This window comes from Pocillopora damicornis, chromosome 4 (assembly GCF_964200805.1).
Source record: "Pocillopora damicornis chromosome 4, jaPocDami1.2, whole genome shotgun sequence".
Classification (NCBI taxonomy): Eukaryota; Metazoa; Cnidaria; class Anthozoa; order Scleractinia; family Pocilloporidae; genus Pocillopora; species Pocillopora damicornis.
In genome coordinates this window covers 27,113,414-27,130,893 of record NC_142673.1, presented here as the reverse complement: position 1 = coordinate 27,130,893, position 17,480 = coordinate 27,113,414, and the positions used below count along the sequence as shown (strand labels likewise).

At 36.2% G+C, this 17,480-nt stretch overlaps 1 protein-coding gene across 1 annotated transcript; it reads left to right on the top strand.

The window, feature by feature from the left end:
- The first annotated feature begins 1,325 nt into the window (after nucleotides 1-1,325).
- Nucleotides 1,326-16,752, top strand: LOC149047476 (uncharacterized). Its single transcript, XM_089203521.1, has 23 exons — nucleotides 1,326-1,422; nucleotides 1,746-1,945; nucleotides 2,216-2,287; nucleotides 3,080-3,151; nucleotides 3,813-3,872; nucleotides 4,172-4,246; nucleotides 4,465-4,539; nucleotides 5,358-5,429; nucleotides 5,675-5,749; nucleotides 6,124-6,195; nucleotides 7,112-7,177; nucleotides 7,471-7,542; nucleotides 7,718-7,789; nucleotides 8,184-8,255; nucleotides 9,581-9,652; nucleotides 10,401-10,472; nucleotides 11,043-11,111; nucleotides 11,332-11,403; nucleotides 12,142-12,198; nucleotides 12,863-13,065; nucleotides 13,668-13,787; nucleotides 14,174-15,688; nucleotides 16,213-16,752. Exons 2-23 carry the CDS (start codon nucleotides 1,770-1,772, stop codon nucleotides 16,374-16,376), a joined length of 3,375 nt encoding a protein of 1,124 aa, XP_089059647.1. The 5' UTR covers nucleotides 1,326-1,422; nucleotides 1,746-1,769; the 3' UTR covers nucleotides 16,377-16,752.
- The last annotated feature ends 728 nt before the right edge of the window (nucleotides 16,753-17,480 follow it).

Sequence of the window (17,480 nt, the reverse complement as noted above, 5' to 3'; positions counted from 1 at the left end):
ACCAGTTTGATATGGCCATATCTGTATTGTCTTCTTATTTTTTATCTAATTTTATAGTTTGAGGTTCTTTGCGTTTATGAACTTTTGTAATTAGCAGATTGAAACCATAGACTGCTTTTAAGTAATATGAATCGATGCGTACTCATAATTAATATTAATGCTTCAGAGTTTCGAAACTTCTTTTTCCCGGTGATGTTTGTGCCTTTGTCAGCAGTTAACGTTGCGTTACAAACAGATAGTGAGAATGCGTAACTGATATCTAGGAGGCACGGACTGAAACGTTAGTTGTCGAAGGGCCAAAAATTTTACAGTCAACGTCGAAGAGCAAGATGTTTATAATCAAACGTGTCTTCAAGCCGATATTAACCCTCAAATCACAAATTCTTTAACACTGGATAACATCGTAGGAGCTGCAAACGCAATTGAGCATGCTCATTGAATCCGCTTTCGATCCTTTTTTTAAAGATAGAAAATTGGGGAATTACAAGAGGACTATAGGAGGAAGGAAGTTGTACGACTCAAAAACATTCTTCGAAGAGTTGGTTACTTGGCTGTTAGAGATATTCGGGTGCGTTTATTTGATGGATAAGCTTTTCGACAGCATAGCAAAATCTTTCTTTGACCAATTTGCAATTTTTTCATTAAAAAAAAAAATGATGACCTCTCAGCTTCCTGTCTGATAAATATTTGGTTAAAACTGATTTACCCCCACTGAAAACAGTGATTATATATACCAATGTCAATAAACCTTCCAGAGAGACATGCCTTGGCCTCGCAACGTAAGTTATGTTGCTTTTGAACGACGGATAAATAAGTCTTCAATTATTTTTAATCTTGAAATCAGGATATTATAGTTCGCGTCTATAACAAACCGCTCTGGCCACGGTAACGACATTTACTGGTGTGCAAGAAAACAATTAAATGATTAATCTTAAGGCAGAGGGCATAACCAGTTTGATATAGCCATAACTGTATTGTCTTTTAATTTCTTTTATCCCATTTTATACTTTGAGGTTCACTGGCGTTTATGAACTTTGTAATTAGCAGATCGAAACCAGTGACTGCTTTCAAATAATTAACGCGTACTCATAATTAATTTTAATGCTTCAGAGTTTCGAAACTTCTTGTTTCCAGTGATGTTCGTGCATTTTTCAGCAGTTTACTTTGTGTTACAAACAGGTAGTGAGAAAGTTAAACTGTCATCCGGGAGGTATGGACTGAAGTATTTCGAAAGTTTCGAAACACTGGATAACATCGTAGGAGCTGCAAACGCAATTGAGCATGCTCATTGAATCCGCTTTCGATCCTTTTTTTAAAGATAGAAAATTGGGGAATTACAAGAGGACTATAAGAAGAAGAAGGTTGAACGACTTCAGAAATATTCTTTGAAGAGGTCGACACTTGGCTGTGAGAGATATTTGGGTGAGTTTATTCGATGGATAAGCTTTTCAACAGCGTAGCAAAATCGGCTTTCTTTCTTCTTATTTTAGAGATATCAATTTGCAATTTTTTTTTTTATTTAAGAGAAATGATAACCTCAGCTTCCTGTAAGAATAATCTTTCGATAAAAAAAATTATTTGCTTCCACTGAAAACGGTGATTATGTAAGCGAATGTCGATAACCCTTCCGTGGAGATATGCCTCGCAAAGTAAGCCATGTTGCTTTTGAACGACGCATAACGGTTTTGAATAAGTCTTTGTTTATAAGTTACCTAAAATCAGCATATTACAATTTGCTTTTCTAGCGAACCACTCTGGCCACTGTAACGATGTTCACTGGTCTGATACAGGTCTTCTTGATCTTGTGGCTTGTTACACCATGTGAGAGTGACGTTTGCAGCCAAAACATCTGTCAATGTACCAAGTTCGGTAGGACTCGGCTAAAAGTAAAATGTCGAGTTCATGGATACATATCAACCAGAATCCCAAGCAATACAGTAGAACTGTAAGTGATTAAGAAACTTCGCCATCCTTTGTCCTGCAGGGTCTAGATCTCTTATCGTCTTCTTTGTGTTCATATTCGTCAGGAAACTAATACTTTATAGACACCTCTTGGAAGAATGTGGTTTTGATGTTGCAATCACGCTACGTGTCGATTTAAACTAAAATACTTTTAACTAGATAATCGCTTATTTATTCCTTTCGGACCTTACCTCCTCTAGAATTCAAATTTATGTTCATTACCATTTTTACTTACAGTTTGATTTTTACCCAGAGATCTTTCAAGTTGTTCGTTGAGCTCAATTACAGAAGACATCTTTAGGAACCTGACTGTTTTAAAGAAATTGTAAGTCGTAAATGAAATTGAATGAAAAAAAAACTGTGACTTCTTATGAAACGTAAAAGAATATAATTTCCGCTCATGAGGAATTCGTGTCAGATCGAAAAGATTTTTCTTGAAGCAAATTACTTTTTCTTTTTTAAAAGTTAAAAGAAAAAAAAACAGTTTTTAAAAGCTTGACATTTAATGGAAGTAAGTTTGTAGATTAAGTAGCCAATCTTATTGTGTCTGTGGGTGAGAATAGTTTGATTGCTGATCAGACAATTCGTACAGTACAACCAAACCTCTTAGGAAACAGTGTTCAAAGAGTTTTAAGAAATAAAAAAAATAGCTGTAAGCTTCCGTTCATGAGAAGTTCGTATTGGATCGAAATGATTTGTCTTAAAGCAAAGTATTTTTTTTTCTTAAAAGTTAAAAGAAAACTTACAGGAAACAGTGGTCAACATACTGCGTATATTCAGAAGAAAAATTTATCAAGGTTGTGAACGAGTTTGAAAATGGTCTTGAGATTTCCCGAACCATCTACAAACGCGAAAAAATCAAAAAGTTAACCTTCTGATTACAAGTTATATCTGGGTACTCATTGATGGTTCAATAGTTGACTTACTATCTATGAGCTGGTAGATTTCGATCACTAGGATACTAATATCGTCCTTCTAATGAAAAGTAAAACAGGAAGGGGCAAATAATCTTATGTACTGGAAACATTTGTCTTTTGGAAAATTTTTTAATGCTTAATCTTTCGAGAATAAATTAATTTCCTTTTTCTTTTTTCATGGATTATCTCTCTCTTTCTAGGGACTTATCAAATAATTCACTGCGACACATTCCTCAAAACACTTTCCGCAATATGAAGAAACTGGAAATAATGTAAGGGAATTCCCAATGATTTAATTTAAACAGTTTACAAAATGTGGTTGGAATATCCTACTATCCTTGTAGAGTCTGCCTCTATTTTTAATTATGTCGACTTTAATTAGCTTTGTTATGATAAACAACTATTCACCTAAGTGGGTGTGGCTAGAAGTGGATATTTACCGGGCCAAGAAGAGGCGAGATAAAATACCCCTCACTAGCCACTGACACTAAGGTGATTAGTATTTTTAGCTAGTATGTAGTAAAACAGCGAGATAGTGTAACGTATTACTTTTTCCTCGAAGCGTGAGCGGGTGGTATTCTACAAATTCTACAATCTGATTGGTTTCGAGAGGGCGCAGTATTCTCCCGTCTGGCCCGCTCACAGCGGGCGGCACCCTAACCGTTGCATGTTCAGCGCCTATACATCCCTAGCTTAGTTGCAAATTTTCATAAATATGTATTTTTTTGCCAGCTGAGAAGCATTTTTAAGCAAAGACATCGGTCGCGACCTTAAGCTGATCAATAGCTTAATAACTCAATACTTCTCTCTCTCCCTCTCTCTCCCTCTCTCTCTCTCTCTCTCTCTCTCTCTCTCTCTCTCTCTCTCTCTCTCTCTCTCTCTCTCTTTTAAATCACTTTGATTTTCATAATATTTGTTATCATTTCTTCCCAGAGATCTTTCCAAGAATTCAATTTCAGGAAGTTTTTACCTTCCAGAAAACGTTCACCATCTGTGAGTTATACTTGATGAAGTGCTTCTCAAAGCTGTTTGCCATAGAATTAAAGTGCATCTTGTTTTACTGCTAAAATGTTGCTCAATTTTAGCTTGTATTCTCTAGTCATTATGAATAAAATGATGATGATCCGCTACCATTAGCTCTTCCTTTCCTTTCGTTTGTCTTATTTTCTCAAAGAAAACAGTGCTTAGATATGTGGATGCATGAAACAGCGTAGTATAAATGAGGCTGCATGAATTATTTTAGCCCACTTTCTAACACTTATAAACTGATTTTAGATATTGCATTTGTTTAGGATAATCAGTCACAACTTATTATCAATTGCTGATGTGAAGGTCATTCTTAAAGGATTAACACGGCTTTACAAACTGTAAGTGTCACCCTTTTAAATGATTTAAAAATCACAAAAAAATATTTTCGAATGCTTTAAGCATATAATCGTTGGAAATATTCGTCAAATACTCGTTCATCACAGTTCACATCAATAGTTCATCACAGTTTATGAGGAATTAAAATTTCACAACACATATCAGCCTATATGTAATCATCAGATAGTTGAAACTCATTTCAAAAAGTTTACTTTCTCAGAAATCTTGGTGGAAATCCACTTGGACCTTCTCTGCCATCAGATATCTTCACTGAGTTTGAAAATATGACATATCTGTAAGTTCAGTGGTTCCATAAATTACCAACTTATAAGGAGTATCATATTGAACGTTTGTTTCACTATCTAGTGACACTCGAAGTAAATCCTGACGTTTCATCCGTGCATATTTAGTTTAATTCAGAAGCCGAGGTCGATGGCTACCTCATGAAGCATTATACTCTGCTATGATTCGCTGTGGCACACTGTGATGTGGCAATTCTGCTGTTGTAGTTCTTGATCGTTACCTTCCTTACTTTTGGATTTTCTGCTAGATGGAGTCTTATCTGAATCGCCCCTTAAAGTGTGTGTTTAAAAATAGGAAGCGCAGTCAATGAACTTTTTTCCTTATCAAATCGAGCGGTTTTCGCTGCCGAGTAGGTGCTCCGTGGGACGTCGGAAGCCTGTGCGAGTTGAGTGTCGGCGCAAATGACAGCTGTCGAAAAAGAGTATTCGTAGAAACCTTGCATTCACATCCAAAATGACCGTATCGTTACATTGCAGTATTTATAAATACGATCAATTATTACATAACCACCCTTTCTTGTTATATAAGTTATTAATAAGAATAATGGTTTTCGATGAAAACTCTGTGCATTTGTTAGGTATTAGCTGGAGCCATCGAGAAAATAGCTTGGTTGTTAAGTCGTTAAGTTTAACAATTTAGGAACAGTTAGTTTTGACCCGACAGATAAGCGTATTGAAAACTTATAAAGGCATGTCCCGCTCTGTTTTTCTGGTTACTCCGCGATATTTTTACAGTGCATTCTTCGATCAGCCAATACCACCCTTTAAATATTTTGTCTGTCTTTTTGTCTTTTTCATACAACTTTTGCAGTTCCGTGATTGGTTGCAACTTGCAAAAAATCGAGAATGGAACTTTTCGAGCAATGCGAAACCTACAAGTACTGTAAGTAGTGTTTCAACGTTTTTTTTTTCCTTTTTTGTGACGTTTAAGCATAACACCTGAAATTTCTTGGAAAATTTGTGCCTCAATAGTAAGTAAATTATCCTTTCCGCAATTAAAAAATGAATACAAAACTTTACGCTGCGCGCTCGTTCGATTTTGAAATCACGAGTATCATTTTAGCCCAAATTGCACTCCACTCAGTTCAATTACAAATTTATAATGATGATAAATTTGTCTGTTTTCAGTGATCTGTCCTTCAATAAGCTGACTCATATATACAAGGGTACAGTGGAAGGACTCACGGATCAGTTCAATTATTTGTAAGTACGTTGGCTGTGCATTACCGTTCTCTGCCTCATACCGGGTAATGCGAGTTTAAACGTAGAAATAAGCTAATTATTATTCAGAACATCAGTTGTCTTCCACCGAGTTTAAAAGGAATATTTTAACAGACCTCACTTATTTTGTGGACAATGAAATCCTTCAGTGTACTGAGGATCCAAACCACAGGCAGCACCTTTTGTAGTTCGCATACGTTTTTTAGTGAAATATTGGACACACCGTGACAATGGGATTTATCAAATATGAAAAAGAAAATAAATTCAGCCCCCCTCCCTACTCCCCTTCTTATATAGGTATTACAGTTGTTGCAGTTGGACTGAGTAATTTCCATCCTCTTTATTCTGGTTAATAGGTACCTTCAAGGAAACGAGCTAGAGACAATAGGTGATGGCACTTTGAATCAATTTAAAAGTCTGTTAGGATGGTGGGTATTTTAAACATACTTGAATAAAACAGTTAAAATTGCAAAGAATTCGATAAGGACTAAAGTAAAAATGGTACGAATAACTACTTTTCCAATGCAAGGTTAAGGAAATATTTTGTATCAAAAGAGAATATAACAGTTTCTTAGAATTATAATTCCACTATATTAGGTCAATTCACCGAAGTAGGGAAAAAGAACGCGCAACGCGTTCCTGTAGAACAGGGCAAAAATTCGGACAGAAACAATCCGCGTGATCTTTGATTTCTCTTCCCTTTTTTAGACATGATTTTTTTCAGCATGGAAGGTCAAACCCCGCAATATTTTTGTGTTAGGTCAACAAGAACACTTAAACGGTTTCTTCTGTAGTTTTTTCTTCTTTCACTCAAGCCTCATGCGATCGGTACGATTCTCCGTCGAGACCGTACGCAAGTCGTAAAAACATCGAAAAAGGTGTATTTACAGCCTGAAATAAAACTATCACTTATTGCAATACGCCAATTTCATTTTAGATTACACGTATGCGATTGTGATTTGCTAATACCCTTAATTAATTAAAATGAATTAAAAGGTGTTTGATGTTAAACAAAAACAAAAGGCAACGATCAGCGGTGAAGCTTATGCAAATAATCCTTGAAAAAAAATTATGCAGAAAAAATCTGAAGATTAAAATCTCTGATGAACGAAAAGAGAAAAATGCCCATGCCAAAAAAAATTGGACTGAAAATTCAAGAAAAAAACAGTTGGTCACGCGAAGTGTTTTAAAGGTGTTGCGCGAAAAAGCCAAAGGGACTGGCCAAACAGTGGATTTCTTGTAATTCTGTTTTATTAACAAGAGAAAAGACAGCGAGGATGTATCAATCAGAGCTCATTACAACTATTTATAACACGTATTTTTCCGTTTGCCTGGATCTTGTAGCCGGTTGGACAATAACAAGCTGACATCTGTACCAGATTTGACAGGTCCTAAGACTATAGGTTCCTTGTAAGTAACAACAAGAGATTAAAATCTCTTGGTAACTATTATCTTTTACCGGATATAGCAGTTATTTTATTGTCATGCGTGGGAAGGCATCTTATCTCAGAATGTTGACAATATCCTTCACGGGTGAGCTATAAAATAATTTTAAATGTACTAAGAGAGGTGTTAAAAAAATAAACAATTATTCATTATTCTAGTAATAAACCTTGTATTAATCTTGTTAGTATGACAAATGAACGTCATTAGAACTGGGGACTGTCAAATTTAATTGCACTTGATTCTTTTTTTCTTCTCAGACTACTACAAGAGAATCAGATCACAGATTTATCTAGAATTGCCACTTCTGGGATTGGACGCGTGTATTATCTGTAAGTATTTAGTCCCTATTGAACTGAATGGTTAATTTTTTTCTGTTTATTTACTTTTTTTTTTTTGGAGGGGAGGGGGTATTTACCAAGAAACCGGATTCCTTTTCCTTGGATGGCTATATTAAAGTGTGCACCAGCTCTACTAACGTTTGAAAATGCTGTTTCAATCTTGTAGATCGTTGTCTAACAATAAGATCGATCACCTTCCACCAAACATATTTCAGAATACTCTCGTAATAGGGAGCCTGTGAGTAACCAAAACTACAAATAGAACGGATTTTTCATTTTGTGGCTGTCTTTTGATAGTATTACATAAAAAAGAAGTCACTCTTACTGTGTATCCATATTTTCTATATCGTGATTTCCTCTTTTACAAAGCAAAGACATGAAAATGCAAATGTACTTTCAACTTTTGCTAAGATCTACTTTTTTTTAAAAAGACTTGGAAAATAAGGGGAAATTTCCTGCAGAATTTTCAGAAAACTTTAACTGAGGATGAATCTACCTGTAACACCTTTTTTATCCGACCGTTTATATGTCTCCCCTTGGGTTTTTTTAAGAGATATTAAAGTGTTCATAATCGATTGTTTTTCCGTGTCTGTTTCACTGTCGATAACGTTATTTTTCTCGTTTCTCCGTAGTGATTTGTCATTCAACAAATTGCAGTCATTACCAGATGAAATATTTAATGGGCTCGGTCAATTAAACATTCTGTAAGTAGTTCGGGAAAACCTCGTCCCAAATGAAATTTACATTTAATGATACATGATCGGATCGAGATCACCTCCTTCTCTTAAAACGTTACTTAACAACTCATGGGTATGTAACTCAGTTCGGACCGAATTTCACAACTTTCTGATCTTATGATGCAATCCTAGTTATATGCCTCCATAAGGTTTAAAATCATTTGAATTCATTTCTTTCAAAGGAAGACCACCAGTGATCTCATGTCATTTTGGCTAAGCAACCCATTATTGCCAATGTTTAATTTTCAAGGGATGAAAATTACCTAAGACGGAAAACTTTGAAGTAGGACATCATAAAGAATTTTTCTGGAGGTTTATTACCATTAGTTCAAACTATCACCTGGTCTTGCCTTATGTTCAATATCTAAGAAGAACAATTACTCAGAAAATGACGTCATTTTCTGAATTTCGGTGTTTCAGTGTTTTTGACCGATAACAATTTAAGATAAGAAGCAGTAATTTCGGCGAGTTTTCTTTCAGCACAGAAAAGCACAGGATTGAATTATTTTCATCCGCAAAGGTGTTGGTGACCTATCTAGCAACTTATGTTTACATAAGATAATTTAGTTTAATCAATCAGCCAAAAACTTTAACTGTTCCCACGGTTCTAGTTTCACTTCAGATCGTAAGCAATCGAAGTAATTCACACTGTTAGGTTTGTGTCTGATCTCCCAATTTTGCGCTGCAGTAAAAGAAAAACCTCAAAAGGTTCCTCGCTTTGACAAGACTGTGCATGTTAGTTCATGGGAAACATACGCATGCTATGCATGCAAGAGTTTTTTCTTTTTTTTTTTTTTGGATCGGTGGGTTGAAATGGGTTATTAAGTAACTGATGTTTAAATTTTTGTAAACGCTGTGACTAAACGCTATCGGACATAGTCTCAAATAGTTTATGCCCGGCAGTCAGAAATTTTCACAGATTTTCCACCGAAAGGTTCTTTCAAAGTTTACGAACATCAGATCTTTGTTTAGAAATTTCAAGCGATTCCGAAAATGAATTTGGTTTTCAGTGGTCAGACTCTCCGAGCTTGAACATACTAAAATATCGTTCGATTGTCCACACTTTCAAACTGTACGCCTCTGATCAGACTGCCGGGCACGTTCTCGAATGCCACCAAAAGATTCCTTGAAACTTCCTAAGAGTATTAGATTTTTGTTAGGAAATTTCAAGCGATTCCAGAAATTAATTTGTTTTTTAAGTAGACAAATTTCCGCGTACCCCATCACTCTTTCACAATATATTTTCTGAGTTGAGTGACTCACAAACATTTTGATTTTTTCCCTGTTTTTAGGGTGCTAACCTTCAACAACATCACTCACATTAACAATCACACATTCAGTGGACTTTCTAATTTGACCACACTGTAAGTGTCCTCTATATACTTTTCTAGAGAGGCGTTAGTCAGGGCTTTGAATAACGTTTTTCATAAGCATTGTATAGTAGGTGTATAGTAGGTGTATAGTGGCGTAGTAGATGACTGTGCCCGAATACTTTCCCCTAAGGCAGTTAGGGGGCATTGTCTCTCAGAAAAAAAATTGAAATCCAGAGCTCGAAGATGTAATTTCCATCATACTGGGCATCAAAAAGAGTACTTTTTGTAATAATTTTCATTGACACTTTTGTAATTTGCAAGCTATTCCTGATCAATCAGAATGCCTCGTTGTGGAGCGTTCGTGTTTAAACGAAGCAAATTCGAAAATCAATGCCTTCCGGGGAGGCTCTCATTTCATCATCATTTCACGATAAAAAACCTCTCAACCTCCGATGAATTCAAACATTGTTTCATAAATTCAGGCGCATCAAAATGTTTCATATATCCTCTTCATCAAATTTCGGGAACGCAAAGTGTTGCAATAGCCTCGTAAATACCGTAGGTTATATTAATTTCACAAAAATGTATTGAACAAAATCCAAGTTTCCGGTGTCCACGTGCCAATCTACTGGCGTAAATGTAGTCGTGGATTAGAAATGAATCATTTTGCTAATCAATTCGTTTTCTCAATTGTTAATTTATTTACCTGTGTAATAAGGATAGATGGCACATTTATAACGTCATGTCCCTTATCATCTACCTTATAAGTCAGAACTTTGCTATTCTTTCTATTTTACAGACTGCTGATCAAAAACAAACTTACATTTATTGCCAAAGACGTTTTTCATAAGACTCCCAGCCTGAAATCATTGTAAGGGTAAACTTTGGTTCTGAGATTTCCTCATATTATGTAATGCTGTATCATGTGCACAGTCAAGAGAGGATAAAGTGTTAACGCTATCCTCTCTTGGTATTTTAGATAAGCCTTTATACATAAACTACCATGATATATCTATTCTGTAAACACAACGATAATTTAAAAAATACGTAATTGCTCGTATTTCGAAATTACTTGGAGGTGTTTCCACTTCTTGTTTTCATTCTAAGTTATATTGTAAAATATGATATGTGTTTCTGTTTTTAAAGTAAATAACAATTGTCGTTGTTTAGAAAAAAATTTTCTCTCCTCCTTTCTTCCTACCCTAAATCAAAATGTGTTATTTTTTTAACTTTGATAGCTATTTGATTATCAGTGTAATATGGGAACAACCAGAACCAATGTTTTCGAGGGTAAAGTATACTAAGAACCATCAAAATGACTTTAAAATTCTGTCAAATATTCATAGCCTTATTCCGAATTCCAATTTGCAATGCATATACGACATCTTTATGATTGTTGTGCAAGTGGATAATTGCTTCACCAAAATAATTTTTCCCGTAGGTTTCTTCACAGTAATGCAATTACAAAAATTGAAAAGGAGACTTTTGACGGACTCGATCTGAACCAGTTGTGAGTAAATTGAAGAATAAAATGATTTCCTTGGGAGCTAAAACTTGAGATGTGATACATTAACAAACTGATATATTTTATTGTTTTTTTCTTAGCTGTTGTTTAGCTGCCAGTAAATGCCATACGCATAATTAAAAATCGCACCCACCATATCTCTTGATATCAGGAGCTTTAGCATAACATATCTTGTTTAAGGGGTATATACACGCTTCATTTTCAGAACCATTTTTGATAATCCTTTAAACTCATTACCAGATGGAATGTTCGACAGAATGGCAAATCATACCCAAGTGTAAGTCAAGCCGTCTGGCTTAAGAGCTATATATAAATATCTGTGTATATATATATATATATATATATATATATATATATATATATATATATATGTATATATATATATATATATATATATATATACATATATAAAGAAACTGAAATTAGTAGCAGTAGTAACAGACGTACAGATCCTAGATACTCCTAGATATACTCTGTATACTCTTGAGCTTACCTGTAAATTTGGAACCGCTGAATTTCATGGGTTTACCTGGTCATTTCTAAAAGTATTTAAACCTACGTAAAAACACAACCAAAAGCTTATGTATATTTTACGAAAAGCCGAGAGCACCTCTAACACAGAAACAAACCTATTAATATCATTATAATTATTATAAATCTTCATTATCGTTGTTGTCGTGGTCATCGACGTCTTCATCGTCATCAGCGTTATCGTTACATTTGTCGAATTTGTGTTAATTTTTTTTTTAAATACAGCTTTACGTTCTTGGCTATATTGGTACACGTGTAGAGTTTCTCTTTTTACCTTAAGTAGTTTTCATTATCCCGTAGGGGGAGGGTTGATAAAATGAGGTGGATTGTTTTCCAATCAAGTTGCTTCAAGATCCTTAAAGCTAAGGAAACCCGAATATGCTGTGGCGACGTTACCACTTAGCGAATTACTGCTGCCAAAATCACATCGGGTTTTACACCCAAAAGTTTTAATTCAACTTATTGATAATCAAATTATGTACAGGGCATTGACGTGTAAAAACCTTCGTCAGCTGCCTCTAGGAAAATACGTGTCTCAAATGTAAGTAGGCCTTAAGTTTCATTTTCTTCTCACGCTATAGAATGATAAACATCTGCAATGACGTTCTAACGGCTCATTTGACTTTAAGGGTTTGAATGAGTTTAATTCCTAAAAATTCAGCCTTTGTATAAAAAAAGCCTGATCGGAACTAGTCATGATATACTGCAATCCCTGAGAATAACTCATAACTCTTGTGTTTGATGACGTAATTTAGTGAATATGTCCCCCACCCCTCCCCCGGCCAACTTTGCATGAGCATATCAGTTTGGTTTCAGTGCTATGGGAATACTTACTTGGTTAAAAGTTATCAGTATGCACCCCGGAGAGCGAATTCACTATGTTTCATCCGTCTCAAAACCAAACTGCGCTTATGTCGTAGTTTTTACCTCGTTTTCAGGTGTCTCTTGTCTCGAGTAGGGGGAGGTCAGTTTTGACAACAATTTTCAATTAGCATTTCATAAATTTATTCTTCCTTTCCATTACAAAAGATATGAAAATAACAGTAAAAAACTGTAAATAACTTTTAAAACAACTATTGATCTTGGTCATTTCAACATGTCGACACTTATTAGTACCATCAGCTTTGGCTATTGATCTCTTCACGGGAAAATTACGATACTGTTTTCAACCTAGTTTTTATTTATTGCCATTGTCCAATCCTCAGTGATTGTGCTCCCACGACATCTCTGCACGTCATTTTGAACAACGACCAAACTAGCTTCAGTTTTACACGCTCAGGTTTTGTGTGCCAGGACTGTGCATCCCACGAAAAACACAGTGTACGACTCTTCTGTGCAAATTGCAGCCTATGTCCAGTTGGTACCTACGTGTATACTGATGAATCCCGCTGTCTACTGTGTCCTGCAGGTGATGAGAAGAAACAATTATTTTATCGTTGACATCCGTATTGTAATAAGAAAAGTGACAAGGAATCACTTTATTTGTCTGGCTAGATGGTCACCGGTGGTGGCTTCAGCTGTTTAAGATATGTGTTGGAAAGAACGAAACCTGGCTCCTACATGCATCGTTATTCCCTTTCTGAACCAAAGTACAAAAACGAATAACCGATTAGACGAATTTTAGTGCGATTATTGCTAATACGTAAATTTAGTTCAGCAAGAAAAAAGACTGACCAATTTGATAACGAGAAAAGACTAATCAGATGCCATTTAAATTCTTGATCATCCTTGTTTCCTTTGCTTTTGGGCACACGATTGAATTTTGATGGAATCGTTATTCTTTTCCTTTTATGCATTTTGTTAACTTTGGAGATGGCTTAGGCAATTAAACGGTGCTGGTATACTTTAATATCGTTTTCTCAAAGGTGTACTTCTTTTATCACAAATGAATTGAAAACAGACAATAACATTGATAAAATGCTGTAATTCAATGTAATAGTTGATTCTCTTCTTATGAGCTCAGGGAATCCACCAGTATAACTGTATCTAAGCTCCATAATATCTTTACAGGAGGTTTTTATCAGAATGAAATGGGACAAGTTGATTGCAAAAGATGCAGCATTGGTACATTTGTTTCTGAACAGCGAAGTCCTGGGACCAAAGCTACCGACTGCGTGGCATGTCCATACGGTAACTGTTGTGTTTCCTTTGGGCGGAAGGCACCTTTTTTTCAATTCAAATGCGCTTAAGAATAATTCCAAGTCTTTTGTTTATTGTTTTTTTTTTTCTGAAAAGGCTATTAAAGCGATTGACTCAACTTTTGGCAGTCACTATCACCAATTTTAGTTCAACGCACAAAACACATTCATCTAAAATGGATTATCCGGAAGCCGGATCCATCTTAGAGTGCATAAGCCGAGAGTATTTGTTTGTTCAGAGGGGAAGGATAATATTCATTCAGAGAAAAAAGGAAGTGAATTCGTGGAAAAGCCCTTCTGTCAATGTTATGATGTTTCTATAGATAGGTCTTCGACATGTTGCGAAGTGGTTGCTTAAAAATGAACCATTCTTTTCAGGTACGCTTTCTAACGAGACTGCTGAATATCGTGCATGCAGATGCCTACACAACTTCTATCGGCTAGATCGTTTTGGCCCGTGCTCAGCATGTCCACCGTACGGTTTTGTTTGTAAGAAGGACACAGGAATACTTGCTCCTAACTACTTCTGGAAATGGTCAAATCAGTCTGACAAAGAACGATACAAAGGTTTTGTTAACAATATCCATTCTACTGGATCAGACTACGACAAGTCCTTTTCAACGTTCAATACTTTACTTCCAAAGTCACTCAAATGTCCCCATGCAAATTCCTGCAAGGGTGGAATTGACTCAGAATGCCATCAAGGATATCAAGGGACTTTGTGTGCAACCTGCTCTGAAGACTTCTACTTTCGCTTCAGCTCCTGTTTGAAATGTCCCCGGTTAATTGTAACAGTAACTTCATCCATTTTGGTAATTGTTCTTTTTGTTGCTGCGTTTCTAATAGTTCTTTGGGGTGACTCCAGGCGTGCAGAGAACAACCGGACAGTTGCAGATGTCGTCATGTCGTGCTTTAAAATTGTAACTGGTTTTTACCAAGTCATTGCTGGTATTTTCTCGGCATTGGCGAAAGTCCAGTGGCCAGTCATTTTGATCTCAACGGAGAAGGTTCTAAAAGTGTTTGAAGGGAACATCTTGCAGTTTGCCCCTCTCAGTTGCATACAGTCTTCTCTACGGCTTGATCAGCTTGGAAAGTTCACGATGATTGTTGTCATGAATGTCTCGCTCGTTGGATTGATTTTCTTGTATCTATTTCTTAAAAAGCGCTACATCATGAATAAGAAGGATCTTGGCGAAGACCGGAAAGTAATGGAAGTTAAAAGTTTGACGAAATCCTGCTACCGGAACATTTTTCTATTGTTGTTGACGACCTACCCCACGACGAGCAAATCGATTATTCAGATTCTACCTCTTCCCGGTGCTTGTATAAAAACATGTTTCACAGACAACAAGAGCGACTGTATCTTCCTACTGAGAGCTGATTACTCCATTCAGTGTTTCACTCCTCGCCACAACTTGTATTGGCTCATGGCTTCTATTTTGGCGTTATATCCCGTGGGATTTCCACTTTTAGCTTTGTTTCTCACTTACAAATATCGTGAATCCCAGGAATACGAAGCCATTTCTTTCGGACTCAGAGTGTTCTTTGAAAACTACAAGAATGAATTTTGGTTCTGGGAAATCACAGAGATGTATCGCAAGCTGTTTCTAACCTCACTGATTTTTCTTTTTGGATCAAAAAGCCTTTCTCAAATCGGTCTCACAGTTCTGACAGTCAGCGTCTTTGGAGTGGTCTACACCTTATTCCGACCAATCAAGGACAAGTTTGAAGACCGCTTACAAACATTTGTTCTTTGGATAACTTTTTTTGACGTTTGTCTTGGTGCAGTTTACACAAACTGGGATGAGAGTCAAGGAGAGGACAAGAACGACTCCATCTTTGTAAATGTCCTGTTCGTGGTCCTTAACGCCTCTGTATTGTTTCTTGCCATTGGTAAGTCAACATGCTGCTCTGTTTTATTCAATGTGCCTTTTAGTCATTTGCCAAATAAATCAAGGAAAGGTAATCTGAATTGTGGTGGTTTTTTCAATCCCCAAGTTTTTTCGTTTTCTGCGCAATGAAAGTATTATGATAAAATCATTAAGTAGCCTTGTCTAGGTTATTTAGGATATTTGACCCTCAATAACATTGGCTCACACAATTGTAATCTTAAAGCAGATCGCGATGTTTGGTCAATTTCTCCCGCAACTTAACTCTTAACCAACTACTATTGGTAGAAGACGATAAACCGCGAGCTACAGTTAGAGTGTAATGAATATTGAGATCTTAGAAAAAAATCCAAATCATTGTGCGAACGTAATGTCAACACCGATTCTCAAAAAGCCTCTTAGCAAGAGCGAAAACAATGACAAATTTCAGAAAAAAAGGACACGTTACCGTTCTTAACGCTTTTGTGTAAGATTTCAATTACATGTATAAATGATGAACTCCGGCCGTCTTCTTCTTTCACTTTACAGGAAAAGGAATTCTACATGTGAAGTCCATTTGGAAGGACGTAACCTTCAACCCGATCCGATGTTTCAGCTTCCTTTGCCAAGGAGTATCACGTCTCAAAAACTGGGTGGTCACAAGAACAGGAACATCCGATGAACTTTCATACTTAATTGAAGAAAGCAACTGAAGAACTTCACAGAAATATTTGTCTTAAACCTTTTTTACTATGCCTCCTGAAATATCTCGCTCTAGGTGGCTTAAACATTTAGAGCTTTCGTTGACATCTCTCTGGCTGTTGTGAGACTTCTCGATGACATTTCATTGCAATTATAAGCACCAGTGACTCTCGCAAAGGCTGTGTTCTTCAAAACGCAAAGCGTAATTGGGAAAATAAACGTTGAAAATTATATCATGATTATTTTTGGTAAAAAAGTAATATTTTGCTTAGTTAAAAGTAGGATCCTTGGCACCTTAAAGCACATTTTCTATCAGTTTGTCGGCTACTGAATTAATTGCTCTGTTTGAACGTTTTGAATAAAGTCAAACCTTTATTCGTTTGAAGCATATAAAAACTACAAATGGCGTAGCACGTTAAATTTCGACAAATTCAGGGCTGTACCACGGATATCAAATAAGCACTTTATCAGGTCAGTATTTGGAAAAAGAACTTTCATTTTCTCGACGTTGACTTTCACAAAACTCTTCATTTCCATTATTTCTATGCTTCTGACGTGACTAAATTTGTTGATAGCTGTAAACAGTCTCTTGGTCTAGTTCAATTTTTCGCTTTAAAGTAGCTTTCTGGGTGGCAGCTAGAGTTTTCAGTTTGCAGATCCAGACATGTTCTTCCTCTCTTTTTAAGGAATTTTTGACTGATAAACCTAGTGGAAGGTAAATATTTTGCTCCTTTTTTTACAACGAGCCAGATTTTTCTCTTACGTCTTTTCATCGCCAGCAGTAAAGAAATGAGATTAGGGATGAATTGAGGAATGTTTGCCGTTCGTGACAGTTGGACAAATGAACCGACCAAAATGTCGATAAGAGTCAACGAGAAAATACAGAATCTGAAAGTGAAATGTTCAGTGAACTTCAGCCGAATTGTGGCTCATAAATACACGCAAGTTTTTTCACATGACAAGCAGAAAACAAAGTGTTCAAGGCATGTGTTTTATAAATGAAAGACAGCCGAATTCACCGGAACTTGAAGATCGCTCGGGATGACAGCGCCATAAAACTCGGCTACAGTGACTGATGTGGCCTTCCACTCACGTATTGGAAAGGATGTCAGAGC

Excerpts from the sequence above, each read along its gene's own strand:
- LOC149047476 (XM_089203521.1), top strand. The coding sequence starts at position 1,770 with ATGTTCACTGGTCTGATACAGGTCTTCTTGATCTTGTGGCTTGTTACA. Across the intron at positions 2,288-3,079 it reads CTGACTGTTTTAAAGAAATT|GGACTTATCAAATAATTCAC; the intron begins GTAAGTCGTAAA and ends CTCTCTTTCTAG. Across the intron at positions 13,066-13,667 it reads CTGTCTACTGTGTCCTGCAG|GAGGTTTTTATCAGAATGAA; the intron begins GTGATGAGAAGA and ends ATATCTTTACAG.